The sequence below is a fragment of the Orbicella franksi genome, chromosome 15 (assembly GCF_964199315.1).
Source record: "Orbicella franksi chromosome 15, jaOrbFran1.1, whole genome shotgun sequence".
Classification (NCBI taxonomy): Eukaryota; Metazoa; Cnidaria; class Anthozoa; order Scleractinia; family Merulinidae; genus Orbicella; species Orbicella franksi.
Window position 1 is genome coordinate 3,172,362 of NC_138159.1, and position 15,060 is coordinate 3,187,421.

Genomic DNA, 15,060 nt, shown 5'->3' on the forward strand with positions numbered 1-15,060 from the left:
AACAGAATGCCACTACATATTTCACACCAGTTGAAACATTGTGGATATTTCCGGGACAAACTTTGCCTACACTCATGAAATACGGGACGTACAATAGAGTGACTTCTTGAGCGTGTGGCATTATACGTTATGAGATTTCGTCATTTCGATACAAATGTTGATTTAGTAATGAAAGTAGTATGACAAAAATGAAAGAGTAATTCTCGTATTGCAGTCAAGTGACGTCATCACGCACATCGTGTACTATGTATTAATGTCAGCACAGTTCGCAGGAAATTCAATGTTTGGAGCTATTTACGGATATATATAATGGACACTCTATCGATTGGGAAATTTGTAGTCACGGGGTTTGACTGTCATATGTCTATTAACACACATGTCAACAAGATTTGCAAAGCAGCATTTTATTATTTATACAACATTATTTGTCTGGGATAGCGCAGTGGTGAGAGCGGTCGTCTCCCACCAATGTGGCCTGAATTCGATTTCTGCCCGGCATCATAAGTGGTTGAGTTTGTGGTTGTTTCTCGCCTTGCTTCGAGGGTTTTTCTCCGGGTTCTCCGGTTTTCCTCCCTCCACCAACTGACCAACACCTGCAAAGTCCAATTCCACCGGGATGGAGGACCCTCATAAAAACCAGCTAAGGCTGATAGGACCTGAGGTGGTTTCCTCTCTAAATATTGTAATTTATTTTATTTTTAATTTGTCCTTTGGATAACTGTAATGCTCTGCTCTACATTTTACCTAAAACTGTCGAGCAGAGGTAAACTGTGGAGCAGAGCGGGAGGTAATCACCTGAGTGCGAATGCTCATAACTGCACGAGCCTTCTGGAGGAGTGCAATTGGAAAGAAATTTCAAACATCACGAATAGTGTAAATACTGCCTGAAAAATTACGTGTTTTTAAGGTGGCTTCAACCTCGTTCCTAGGGCCTTTTCTCTGGGCAAGCCATGGAAAAGGTCCTGGGAAAAAAGTTGAGGTCGCTGACAGCAGCCGTCAGCTGTTACCATCACTTATACTTTGATAGATCAATTGACCACTCTTTGTAATATGATCCTACAATACTGATGGTACCACACAAATACCCAAACAAGGAGTGGTCATCTTTTTTAAATCACCAGTTACCATGGCAACAGTAAAGAGTGTTAAAACCCTCTTACCTTGGATACGGCGTCTGCTCCTGCAATACGAGCGACAGTCAAAACTTAGCTGTCCTACCGAAACGACATGATAATAGCTTTTTTTCTTCGAAGCTAACAAAAATAAAGGCAATGCTAAAGTTGTTTTGGCCTCTTCTAATAGTTAACTTGAGAATTCTGGGTTTAATTTGACAAGGAACAGCATGTTTTGTTTAAAATAACGCAAATAATACCCTTCTTGGCGACACTCGACGAACTACGAGCGAGTTTCCATGCCGGACGCCGGCGACCCATGTTTGGCGCCAAAATGGAAGCTTGGAGAAACAAAATGTTTCATATTTTTCACTTTTAACAATCTGATATGGTTTTGGGAATTGTAAATCCCTTTTCTTGAATATTTAATGCCATATCTAGTGAGAAAAGTTGCCTGATTTCAATGCTATTCCTGTTAACTTACATTGATGACAGGACAGTAAAGTTTTTCCCGCCTACTGAATCCTGATTGGTCAATTCAAATTTCAGACGCGCCAGCCGTATGCAAAGTAATTAACAATAGAGAGTTTAAGCATGACGTTTACTGCAAACGGCAAACGGCAAAAATGAAACTTTTGCCCTCTCTCTTCAGCTGTGTGTACAGTAGAGTGAAATTATTTGTATTTGCAATGAATAGTAGGAGACATTATGCTGTTTTTGTGTGCTTTATCTACGGATTAGAAGAAAAGAACTCACAATCGAGAAGTATCTTCGCCGTTTTCCATCTCCCGTTAACGTCATGCTTAACCTCTCTAACAACTAACTAATAACTCAGAAAAGAGCTCTGTGACTCTCATAATAATAATAATAATAATAATAACTTCATTTAAGTGTCAGGGTAGGTATTTAGCTTACAGAAGCTAATTGCGGACACTACTACGTTACAATGTATTGAGATTTAAAATGTACAGTTAAGAATACGAATTAAAATTAATTGGGTACACTAGGAATAAGTAAGAATAAATAATTATAAATAATATAAAAACTGTTTCTGAAATCACAAATACAGTATAATACAAGAGAGAAATAAAAATTGATATTTAAGTGAGTAGTTCAAGAATTAAGAAGTGCATATAAGGCAGTTTTAACACGCATCCTCGATTAGAGCACTGACGTCTCATTGTTTTATTATCGATTATGTCGGGTTCACCACTTGAAGCTTAAATTAAGGGTGCTTTTAACAGGTTGTACCGTCACGATGGCAACCTTTTATGCCATAAAGACTAGCATTGTTGGCTTACCAATGGCTGGGCATTTGTCTGATACCAAAATTGAAACATTAATTGTAGTATCGATTCCTTAAAGTAAAGCTGTTGGAAAAGTACTGGAAACTGCTATCAGCCACCATAAAGTTTTGAAAATTTAAGGTGGCTCTGAACCCTATGTACAGAATTGTTTTAGACTTTGCCAAACGTTTCGTGTTATCCTGCTCATCACAATTTAATAATTAAAAAAATCTAGCGTGCCGTTTTAGAATTATAAGCCCTTAAAGCTATAATTAAGAGTGTTTAAGCAGGTGATATTGTTGCTATGGTAACCTATTGTGTCACGAAAATGATAACAAATGTGTTTACCCATGATTGGGCAGTTTTTTTGATACCATGATTGTAGCATCAAGTGATAAAGAGTGGTTATTATGACCCATCAAAATCCAAGTGGTGGAAAGTGCTCAGAAACTGTTTTGAGCCACCTTAAAATGTTTTCATAACAGCAACACTTTACTACATTAACCTTTTCTTGTCAGTTGGAAACTGAAATGAAGTGATACTCAAGTGTAGTGATGTCATCAATCATATGTAGACAACTGAATGATAACTTGTAAATTTTGTGAACTGCGAAGTAAAATCAAAAACCCCGACACTGAAAGCTAAGCACCAGAAACTAGAATCTAAAATCTCAAAAAAAACTTTAAGGTGAAGAAGTTTAAAATGCCATGTCGTCAAGACACACCGGTAAGAAGTGAAAAAGAAATTCTAGTTCAGGTACGTGGAAATTTCATTGGCCGATTTTTATAAATAAGACGTAAGGATGTTAAAGAATAAGATTCATAATCATGCGAATTTCGACATGATAACACGAAAAATGTCGTAATGAATTTCAAATCTGCCAACTTACAAAGTAAATTTGTTTTGTTGGATTTACCGATTTCTTAAAGTAGCAAGTTGGAACAATCATTTCAAAAATAGAAAATACAAAAAGAGTGCAATTAATCTACAGTAAGACACTGAAAACACTGATCTCGTTAAAACTGAGCCCGCGAGAACATCCGGTCTTTCTGGAACCTAAAAAAACCGGATGTTCTCGCGGTTGATAATGAAAGGTACACTGAAAATCTGCAAGTTTGGCCGGACAGAGAAAGCTGTCAAATCAAGATTGTCACGGAACAGTCAACGCACACCCAATTTTTTTTTTTCAGAATATTTATTGGGAGAAGTGACACAATTTGGTCATAATTGCATTAAAGGTAACCTACTTCCCTTGAACAGCACAAATAGGGTTGATTATTTTTAACGGTGCACATGGCCCAGTTCGACTGTGATATCACAGTAGTGTGACGTTTCGATTTCGAAATGAAACGAAAGAACTCCATGAACTGAACTCTGTATTCGAAAGACGAGTATTGACGAGGCAGAAGTTATGGAATCGAAGGATCAAATTGATATTGTGGAGGAACATAAATCTTACGCGTTATCTACCACCACTGCAACACTAGAATGTGACGATGTTACTTCACGAGGTAAGATGTTACTGAATAATATAAACACGACAATCTATGACCTTGCTATTGTTGCCTATGTTCATTCTCAGTCATTGATTGTAAATGCGGGTTTCAAGGTATATCGAAGTGCGTGCCCTGTGGTCTCTTCAGGCCGCGAGGAAACCGCCTTCTAAAAAATGAATTTGTATTTTACCTTCGAATTTCTCAATTGTCTAGATCTGTTCAGTGCACCAATTGGTTTCAGAACTTGCTCGAGCTAAATATGTAACGCCAGCGTTCAATTCCAAATGAAAGTACGAAAAATTAGCCGCCGTCGTTTCCGTTCTCCAAAATATGCAGAACCTAGCCATTTCACGTTGTTAGGGAGCGTAAGAAACTAAGACGGCGACCCCGAGGACAACGTCGATTAAAAAATGCATGATTTTATATTTTACCTACAAATCTAGCGGCGCCCTAAAGTCATTTGCTTTATCACTGTCAAAGCTATCACAAAACTGAATTTGGGACACAGCGATAAATCTGAAATAAAAATTAAAAAATTAGCCGTCGTGGTTTATGTTCTCCAGACAACGCAAAACCTGGTCATTTCACGATGTTGTTTTGCACAGGACGACAGAGAAATGAACCAAGAATTATAATGCACGTGCACAGCCATTGTTCTCCTCATTAAACGTTTTGTTTAGCGTTGTGATTTTCTTAAGCTCTCTGTTGTTTTGCAGAGGACGGCAAAGAAATGTACAAAGATCCAAAAGGCACGAGCAGAACCATTGTTTTACTAATTAAACCTTTTGTTTGGTGACGTTCTCGTTGCCGTCGCGGTCGTGGTTTGCTAAAAATCCCTGTTGTTTTGCAGAGGACGACAAAGAAATGTACCAAAAATTATAACGCACGTACACAGCTATTGTTCTCCTCATTAAGTCTTTGTTTGGCGACGTTCCCGTTGCTGTTGCCGTCGTGGTTTTCTTAACCTTCCATCGATGTGGCTTGCATAAACTCCCTTACTCCCAGACTGATTTATTGAAAGAAACCTGTTTTCTGTTTTGAACCAGCATCCCTATCAGGCTAGTTTTTCACCCTCTTTTGGAAATATATTTTTTTAATTTATGTCCTGGTTTTCGCCTATCATCGTTCTTTTGTTGTTAATTAAATGTCGTATCGATCCCACCTGTTTGAACAGCCCTCAGAAGGGTAACAAATTCAAACTGAACATTGAAATTAATTGCGATGGGCATTTCGGCTGCCGAGACATGTCCTCGAAACCGGAAGCATATCATCTAGCATATGCTTCTGTCGAAACCTAATGAAATTTTTACGTCTTAAAAATTATCACTACTTCTATCACGGTCCTGCGTAACTGTAAAGCCATAGGAATTCGTAGGTTCGACAGAAAGATGTAATTGTATGCGGTGTGCACGTCTTTTGTGTTTTAGCAATAGCCGAGGAGCACAAAACCAAAGGCGATGAAGAATTCAGAAAGCAGGAATACAACAGCGCAGTTGATTTCTACACAAAGGGGCTACAAGTTAAGTGCAAAGATGAAGAATTCAATGCCAACCTGTACAGCGTCAGGGCCACTTCGCATTATCTTTTGGGTATGTATTTGAAGCATAAGCTACACTCTTGTTGACGAGAGTATTGTTTTTCCGGCACAGACTGAATATTCTTGTGAATATTCTGAGATTACAGGAATACAGAGCGCGTTATGCCGACATCACGTCAGATTATCTGACCTATCATGACTTTGAGAGAAGTAATTTGATGGAAGTAATTTTTGAGTCAGACTGTGGGATATAAAGGCTGATGTGACGCACATAACGTCTTGAAAAAATGTTGTTAGATCGAACATACAGCTAGTGCTGTTTTAGTTAGAAATATATAACTGTATTGTATTTGCAAAACTTGATGTTGAATTTTCAATTGTTTTAAACTTTTACTTATATTAGTATAGTAATATTATTATTATTTTTTTTTTTGAAATTAATTTTTTAGTGCAAGTAATAAAACACTGTATGTTAATTAAACCTCTAGTAATGTATAATGTATGGTATTTCTGACACAAATTTCTCAAACTCATTAATAATACATCAAGTTAAAACAAAGAAAATCACAACTGTGAAGGAGGTTTGGATACCCGGTCTTAATTAGCATAGATTTTGACGATTTTACTTCTCCGTTTACTCCTTAGTTTTTTTTTCGATCTAGAAGATATATCAAACACTCGAGACAGTGTTTCGTCAGCTATCCAAACACCTCAAATTTCGTGAAACACTGCTTGAAATGAGTAATTTCGGAAAAAGTCCGAATCGGAACGAATACGGGTCCGGCCACCCAATGTACACGTTGCGTGTCTTGAATCGCGGTACCTCCCGGTATGTCCGTATTTTCGAAAAATACGGGTCCGTATCATATGATTTCAGGACCACGACACCGCTCACTTCACGCAGTGAAAAATACTCCGCTGTGCGTCGTATTTTCAACTCTGTTCTCGGTGTTTGGATATCCCGATGAAACACTGTCTCTCGTGTTTGATATATCTTCTCAATCGAAACTAAAGCTAAGGAGAAAACGGAGAATTAAAACCGTAAAAATCTTTGCTAATTAAGATCAGATATCCAAATACCTATACCGTCACGGTCATGATTTCCTTTGTTTAAACTTGATGAATTATTAATGACTTTGAGAACTTTATTTCTCAAACTCATTAATAATTCATTACTGTTCTCTTTATGTTTTTTATTTAACTTTCAGGAAATTACAGCGAAGCAATCAGTGATGTAAAATCTACGAGAGAGCTTCAACCATCAAACTTGCAGACCATAATAATAGGTGAGGTCTGATTATAACTGAGTAGTTTTCTTTATAGATGTTGTTAATTAAGTTAAACCCATAGTGATACAGATTTTGTAATCAAAATAATAAGATTTTACAATCAGTGCTAAGTTAAGCCTTTCGCAACAGGGCTGTTTTGGCCGAGGCTAATCGTGGTGGGTTGATTCCTAACTACTCATAAACCGAGAGTGAGGTCTTTACGGGAAAATCTCAAACCGAGACTAATTAAGTTAAACCCATGTTTGATCACGAGCCTGCAAAAGCAAACCAAAAAGCCATATAATAAACTACTTTTCGGTCTTTTCAAACATACCTATCGCTCGGTCAACACGGCAAGGTCTCGGTTGGAGATTTTCCCCTTAAAAACATCACGCTCGGTTACCGTAAATCTTCGAATTAGCGCCAGGGGCGCTTATTTCAAATTTAAGAGAAGATGTGGGGCGCTTATTCGAGGGGGCGCTTAATCGAGGGTGGGCGCTTATTTAATTTTCCCCAAATCGTGGCCTGACACGATCATTTTTTTTAATACATCATCTGCGCGTAAACAACAACGTAAGCTGTTTATCGACATAAAAAGCTGGTCCTAAACTTTAAATCGCGGCACCGTTAGTACTTGTAATTTTTTTCCAGACTTCACGTGTTCACAAACTGAAACAATGTACAAATCTAATGCGACACGACGAAAACTATACATCCTTTGTTGTCTCATTACTCGTCCACAAGATGGGGGGAGGGGAGGGGGGCGCTTATTCGAGGGTGGTGCTTATTTTAAATTTTGGCTGATGGGAAGGGCGCTTATTCGAAGAAGGCGCTTATTTTAGGATTTACGGTAATTGCGTTCGCAGAACGCAGTTCATAATCTTCGGTGTCCTGTTGTTTCAAGGGTGACTTCTTTTGAGACTTTTTCGTCGAACGTCTGCATTTTCTGCACCATTCTGAACGACGTCATAAGTCATACGTCATACTTCTCGGTGTTTGGATATCCCGTTGAAAACACTGTCTCTCGGGTTTGATATATTACATAAATACAAAGGAGTCAATTCAATTATCACTTCGAATATTTTGTTATCCGCAGGAGCAAGAGCTTGCAAGGCGTTGAATCAGCTTGAAGAAGCCATTAAATGGTGTGATGAAGGATTTGAAGTATCCTTTGACAACGTGCTGATATTCCATCCATTCTATGGTTAAATAACTTTAGGTTAATGTGTAGGGGAAGGGAAGGGGTACGGGGAGGAGGAAAGCATCGATAAGACCACGGGAGGTGCGATGGCCTCATGGTTAGTGCGCTCGTCTCCGAATCCAGCAGTCCGTGTTCGAGCCCTGGCCGGGGACATTGTGCTGTGTTCTTGGGCAAGAGACTTTACTCTCACAGTGCCTCTCTCTACCCAGGTGTATAAATGAGTACCGGCGATAGACTAGCATCCCATCCAGGGGGGAGTAGCAATACTCCTAGTCGCTTTATGCTACATAAATCGGGATAGGTTCCGACCTGGTGGGCCAGTCGGCTCGTATGCAGACTTTTTCTTTACCTTACAGGCATTCGGAAAGGCTGTACGTACTCTTGATGTGCAGAACCTGCTGGACAGTGCATGTTGCTGTTGTATATGTCTGTCTTAACTAGCACACATTTTAGCATTATAACATATATCCATTACAATTTACTAATAATTTTCGAAAAATAATTTCTATTTACAAGGCGTTCGGTCGACAGCATTTATGTTGTGGTTAGTATTCGTAATTTAAACCTGTTTCTGCCTATTATTGAGTGAAATTAATCAGAAAATCGACGAAGTGCCAGTGAAGTACAAATATTTGAATGGCTTGTACAAAAACTTTCGGTTTTACCCCGAAATTGTCGTATAACTCCCCTGAATATCCGTGCATGGAACCTCCGTGATGGAACCTCAAATTTTGTAACAACATTGCTCGAGATATTATTACTGGCTATTAATTTGTTTGTTTGTTCTAGCGCTTTTGTACGCTTTTGGATTCCGCTGACGCGCGCTCTGTAATTATATAATATCATGGTAAGTGATCCTACGAACTAAAGTCCCGTTCCTTTGGTACACCAATAGCACCATGATCCGAGTGATCTCAGATCATAAATCCTGATCCGAGAGTCCCAAAGGAACGCAACCACATAGGAAATAAAAGGAAACCCATGAATTGATTTTCCCGTGGTTGTCATGGTTAGCGTTACTGCTCGTGGGCGCGTACGACGACGGAGTCACGCAAATGGCCGCTATACTCCAGCTAATTTTGACACAGATTGGTTTGTAGCGTCCCTCTTTGATATTAGACGTCCATGTTATGGTCAATTAACAAGGTATACGCTGACCAGTATCACGTGAGCATATCGAGGGCTCAAGTTTAGAACTCATGTGTGTCAAGTTTAGAGTTCACGTGTTTTTTTGAAGTTGACCGCTGATCAAGTGCTTATTTTTGATTGGATTGCGGACTCATGTCAGGTTAAATTGTTGTAATCTGGGCCGGTTTGTTCGGAAGCCGGTCAACGCTAACCTAGGATTAAAAGTTAGCCGAAGTATAAATTTTTCTTGTATACAAATGTTTTTCGCTACTTATGTTTTGTCTATTTTGGGATTGTTCAGACTCAAAACAGAAGGCCAAACAATGTAACAGAAAATCTCACTGCAAAGTTACAAAACTCAAATCAAAATTCTAACTAATCCTGGGTTAGTTTAATCGGGCTTGGAATAACTCAGCCCACTTTTAGGAGCTCCACTTTTAGGCTTGACTAAATCTATGTATTAAATTCATGTGTCCGTCCGCTTATTGACAATGAAACTTAGCCAATGAGCGCGCGCGAATGTCTGCAGTTATCGTAAAATACGCCTTACTAAGGTTAGGAAAAGTCCCAGAGAACCAAAAGTAGTCTTGTCTGAAACGCAATTACAAAAATTTGTTTTTAAATGTTCAAGTTAACATCAGTAAATTCATTGACTTCTATTATGTTTGATGTCGGGCTGCCACAGTTTGTTTCAGAAAACACAGTATTATTATTAATAATTAACAATAAAAAGATTGACCCAGAAGAGAATATACTGATGGAACTAAAGAAGTCTATCCATAGACAGTTAAAAGGTTTGAAAACAGACCGAGGCACGATGGACCAAACAGAAAATGAAACCGTAAAGGACAAGGTATGGAAACAATAAAATGACGCTAAAATGGGATGACGAGTAATAAAACTTAACAATTAGTATATGCCCTCTCGAGTATTCTCTATCTCCCTCTTTTTCTCTTTCCATGAGGCAAAAGTTGATGAAGCCTATCAACTCGCAGAGATCAAGCCGGAGAATAATCAAACTGTTTAGCATAATTCTCACTAAATTTGGTGATAATTTCCAATTATTCCTTTACATTTTAAGATTAAACTTAACGCTTTGGCGGAAACGCTTGCGAACTGAATTGCTGCTGTAGCTACAACCATGGGTGATAATCATACGACGTAAACAAACCACATGAAGGTTGCTCCCTACCCACTCCCAATTCAATGTTGTTTTGGTTTTAAAACCAACGCATGCAGTTCCTGTGTTACCCAAACCAACATTGCAAGAAGGGAAGGGGAATAGCCATGATTCATACAAGATTTTCATTCATATTTTTACAATGCAATTTGGTACTGATTGTGTCCCGCAATATTTTCTTTCATTTTGTCTTAGGGAAGCGGACAACCAGTTACAAGTCCTGTGGAATTCGTTCCACTAAATCTCGATATTACCAAAAAGGTAGGAAACAGAAAGAGAGAAGGAGAATGTTTTGTCAAGCTTGGTGAGGATTACTTTAAAACTGGCAATTTTCAGGAAGCAGCTGAGAATTTTGAACAATATGCACGTATTTGCAAAGAACTTGAAGACAGGGCTGGAGAAGGAAGTGCGTATGGTAAACTTGGCGGTACTTACAACAGTATCGGAAGCGTTGAGAAAGCTCTGGAATGCTTTGAAAAGCAACTAGCAATTGCTAGAAAAGTGGGCGACAAAAAGAGTGAAAGAAGAGCCTGTAGCAGCTTCGGCAGCATCTTTCAAGGTTGGAGAAATTACAACGAATATCATAAAAAGCATTTAGAAGGTGCCATAGAATCGGGGGACAAGGCTGGAGAAGGACATGCCTATGGTAACCTTGGCATGGTGTTTGACAGAGTTGGAGACCGGGCAAAGGCCATCGAGTACCTCGAACTAAATCTAGCAATTGTTAAGGAGCTTGGTGACCGGGTTGGAGAGAGAACGGTTTGTGGTAATTTAGGCCGTGTCCATCACGGGCTCAAAAACTTTGAGCGAGCCATAGAGTACCACGAGATGCAGCTAAGTATCGCTGAAGAAGAAAAGTGCGAGATTGATGAGGCCCGTGCGTATTATCACAAAGGCTGTAATTTAGAGTCCCTGGAATCTTTAAAAGAAGCTTTGGCTTGTTACAAGTCAAGTGCAAGACTGTGTAATAACATAAGAGCTAGTCTTCAGTCTCGGAAAAACAACGTTTTCACCGATGAATGGAAAATTAATTTGTTTGATGAATTCAACCCTGTGTACATTGCTTTATGTAGAACGTTGTTAAAACTTGATTTTGTTCTGGAAGCTCTTTGGGCGGTCGAACAAGGTCGTGCCCAGGCTCTCGCACACGCTATTCAGTCCCGTTATGGAATACAAACTTACCAACTTAAACAAGACGACGCAGTGTCAGATGTATGCAAGCATATTTCAACGAACACAATTTTCTTTGCTATAGACAACGATATTATGTACATTTGGCTGCTAACGCCAGACCAAGGTGTGCGATTTGAAAAAATCGCGTTCCCCCCTGCTGTCCACCCTGCTGCCTTCCGTAACTTGTATGCCCGACACCGCTTTCAGGAAACAGTGTCAAGTGCTGTCTCGCGTAACGATAACAAAACTGAGATGTTCAGAGCCCTCTATGATGTAACTATTGGCCCTATAGTAAACCAACTTAAAGGTGATGAGCTCGTTATCATTCCTTGTGGTCCACTGTGGTTTTTACCTTTCGCTGCATTTGTTGATCCTGATTCGAAGTACCTGCACGAATCTTTAAGAACCCGACTCGCTCCTTCACTGACGACTTTGAAACTGATTACAGATTGTCCACAAGGTTATCACAGAGAGAGTGGCGCTGTGCTCTTGGGAGATCCAGAGATTCCCCCGGAAGTGGCATACCGTGGAAGGTTGTCTACGGTTTCTCGGATTCCATTTGCAAGGAAAGAAGTCGAAATGATCGGGAAATTAATCAATACTCAACCTCTAACTGGAGAAAACGCTACAAAAATGGCATTGCTGAACGGGTTGAAAAATGCTGCTTTAGTGCACATTGCAAGTTATGGTAGTGCTGAACGGGGTGAAATCTTTTTGGCCAAGAAGAAGCCAACACGGCCAAACGCGGTGCCATGTATGGAAGGCGACGGCGTGCTGACAGTGGAAGATGTGTTGAAGTTGCGAGCAAAGCCACTATTAGTCGTACTGAGTTGTTGTCACAGTGGTCGAGGGATGAGCAAGGCCGCCGAGGGTACGACTGGCATTGCAAGGGCTTTTCTAGCTGCAGGTGCTCGTTCGGTTCTGGTGGCATTGTGGGCGATCGAGGACAAGGCCACTTTTAAGTTCATGGGAAGTTTCTACTACCACCTAGCTGAAGGAAGACGATCGAGTGAAGCTTTAAACAAGGCCATGAAACGCCTACGAGAATCAGAGAGGTTCAGTAAAGTCGAGCAATGGGCTCCGTTTGTGCTCATGGGTGATGACGTCACGCTGGAATTTCTTCAGAAGCCTCCCATGCGATTGTCAGTAAGTAAAGTTTACGGGCCAATATTCATTCCACAGTCCATTGCGTGCCAAGATACATTTTTCCCAAGCAAAATGTATTTTCAGCCCAGACACTCCCTTGAATGCTCAAGTTACTCAAGCTACTGAATTATTTTAAAATGAGTTTCCAAAGGAACGTATATTTCGGTCTGGGGCAAAGTTCGTGATTTACACTTCTAAGCGAGACGACGAGCATCCCCGACTTTCACAAGGGAGCCCCCCTCCCCCCCCCCCTCTGTCCCCCTCCCCGATTGCATACGTCGTAATGTTAAGATTAAGAAGCAAGCGGATTCAAAGAATAGGCCATTAGACTCTTCAGCGTTATTTCTTCTTGGTACTTAGGCAAGAAATTCCACAATGACGCCAATTGCAAAGGGTTTTGAGGGGCACGAAAGCGGTGATCATGAGAGTAAATCGTGGGACTACTAGGGCATCTCGTTTGTTACTGTGTAAGGGGAGGGCTCTATATTTGATTTATTCTAGTTGGTGCGTATTCTTGACCAGTTTCCTAACACGCCATCAATCAGAAATCTCTGACTTCTCGTACCTTTTTGGTGGAGGAAGATGCTTTGTGGGAAGCACAAAGCTAGCACAAATGGTTTAGAGAAGTCTAAGGTTTTAGAAGCGCTTTCTAAGCTGTCGTAGAAATTGATTATTATTGGGATTTCACAATTGTGCCATAATAACTTGATTTGTATCCCGGGCTCAGTCTTGAAACATGTTAACCTTTTTAGGTATCCTTGCCCTACAAAATTCCTTTAATAGTCCAGTTTCGAGATCGCCATGACCGCTGATTAAAAGCACTGAGAACGCATTTGCACAGGGTTAGCCTCGACCTAAAGTAAAATATTCACAAATTCCAACGAGAAGATGACCTGTTTAAAGCTCTGTGTATTGTTTAATGTTTAAATTTGTGGCGCCTTCCCGCCGGTATTTGTGAATATTTCTTTTAGGTCAAGGCTAACCCTGTACAAATGCGTTCTCAGTGCTTTTATTCAGCGGTCATGGCGAACTCGAAACTGGGCTATAGTGGTGCCCTGGCATCACTTGGTTTGTTAAATTTATTTGCCTAAAATGTCCCTCAAAAGGTTCTAAGTAAGTTTCAATGATTTTTTTTTTCAGATAGCGGAGAATCGGGCTTATTACCAACACGACACTTCGGATATCCGATGATGCTACGACTACGGGGTTATGAACCAACACGACACTTCGGATATCCGATGACGCTACGACTACGAAGTTATAAACTACTGGATCAACCGTTTCCGGCCGTAGTACTAATGGCGTTTTTGCTTCGCCGGCTAGGTTGATTAGTCGGCTTTGGACGATAGGAGAAAATCGTATCAAAAAGTCTCCGTTTTCGAATGAAAGCGCAATAGTGTGGAGAGGTGAAAACAAAACGAAAACGCTAGCGTGGGCCAAAATACTTTGCTTCGTTTTGTTTTGAGACAAAAACGGATACCTTTAAAAACGCATTAGTGTGGACGGGGCCACAATTCTAAAACAGACTCGTATTAGTTGAATAACTAATGGCCAAGTTCAATGTTTACTGATCTTGAGGCTGATGGTTCAAACGTTAAAACCGTGAGCCCTAACATTAAATTTCAATCTTGAAAGCTTCCGGAAGTCTGTACTCATCAGACGAAACAGTTTAAAGAAATAGACTAAATATAAGTTCAAAGAGGATCAGTTGCTGTCTTCTTCTCACTATAGCTCTTAGAGAAAATGAAAGCAATAAAATAAAATAAGACTTTCGAAGTCGTCCGGTTGAGTCAAAAAACCTTCGCCATTTAAGTACCGCCAAAATGGCCTTTGGAACTCGCTGGTTGATTCAAAAATTACAATATTTAGAGAGAAAACCACATCAGCCTTAGCGTGTCCTCTATCCTGACCGATTAAGAGAGTTGACTTTTGCGGAGTAATTGAAAGGAAAACCGGAGAACCCGGAGAAAAACCCTCGGAGCAAGGCGAGAACCAACAACAAACTCAACCCACATATGACACCGGGCCGGAATCGAAGTCGGGCCACATTGGTGGGAGGCGAGCGCTCTCACCACTGCACCATTCATGCTCCGTTGTTTACTTTCAAAACCGCGCTAAAAATTATGAGGAAAAGAGGGACAAGATGGCTAGGTTAAGCCCGCCTATGAATGCTATCGTAGAGCTGCAAGGAGGTTAGCTCGACATTTTCTCGTCCGTAATGCCCATAATACTCATAAACGATTGTCTGTAGTGGTCCATCTCAGTGATCGTGCTAATCGTGCGGAGCACTCCTTTTTATATATATAAGCAGGAGCCATAATCGGGGACGGAGACCGTAAAGTCTTGCGATCCGCGCGCACCTATGATATGGGACAATTTTTCTATTTTTAGAACAAATTGCGCCATCCTGACGTCATATATCCGCGCGGATCCACGCACATGTCTGGGGCTCTCGCGTGGATGTTGTCACGTTGCGTGATCAAATGGTGAGAGTTGAGAGACCTTCAGAGATTATCTTGCGTATTTTTCACAG

General features: G+C 40.3%; 2 protein-coding genes across 2 annotated transcripts in view; both read left to right on the forward strand.

The window, feature by feature from the left end:
• Nucleotides 1-3,100: 3,100 nt before the first annotated feature.
• Nucleotides 3,101-7,908, forward strand: LOC145470517 (sperm-associated antigen 1-like). Its single transcript, XM_081454324.1, has 5 exons — nucleotides 3,101-3,154; nucleotides 3,786-4,007; nucleotides 5,270-5,483; nucleotides 6,640-6,717; nucleotides 7,796-7,908. Exons 1-5 carry the CDS (start codon nucleotides 3,101-3,103, stop codon nucleotides 7,906-7,908), a joined length of 681 nt encoding a protein of 226 aa, XP_081310450.1.
• A 4-nt stretch (nucleotides 7,909-7,912) lies between these two features.
• The window catches only part of LOC145470543 (uncharacterized), a 113,819-nt gene continuing 106,671 nt past the window's right edge, over nucleotides 7,913-15,060 (forward strand). The window contains exon 1 of the mRNA XM_081454354.1: nucleotides 7,913-8,157. The gene's annotated coding sequence lies outside the window, so the exon portion shown is untranslated. The remainder of the gene's footprint in view (nucleotides 8,158-15,060) is intronic.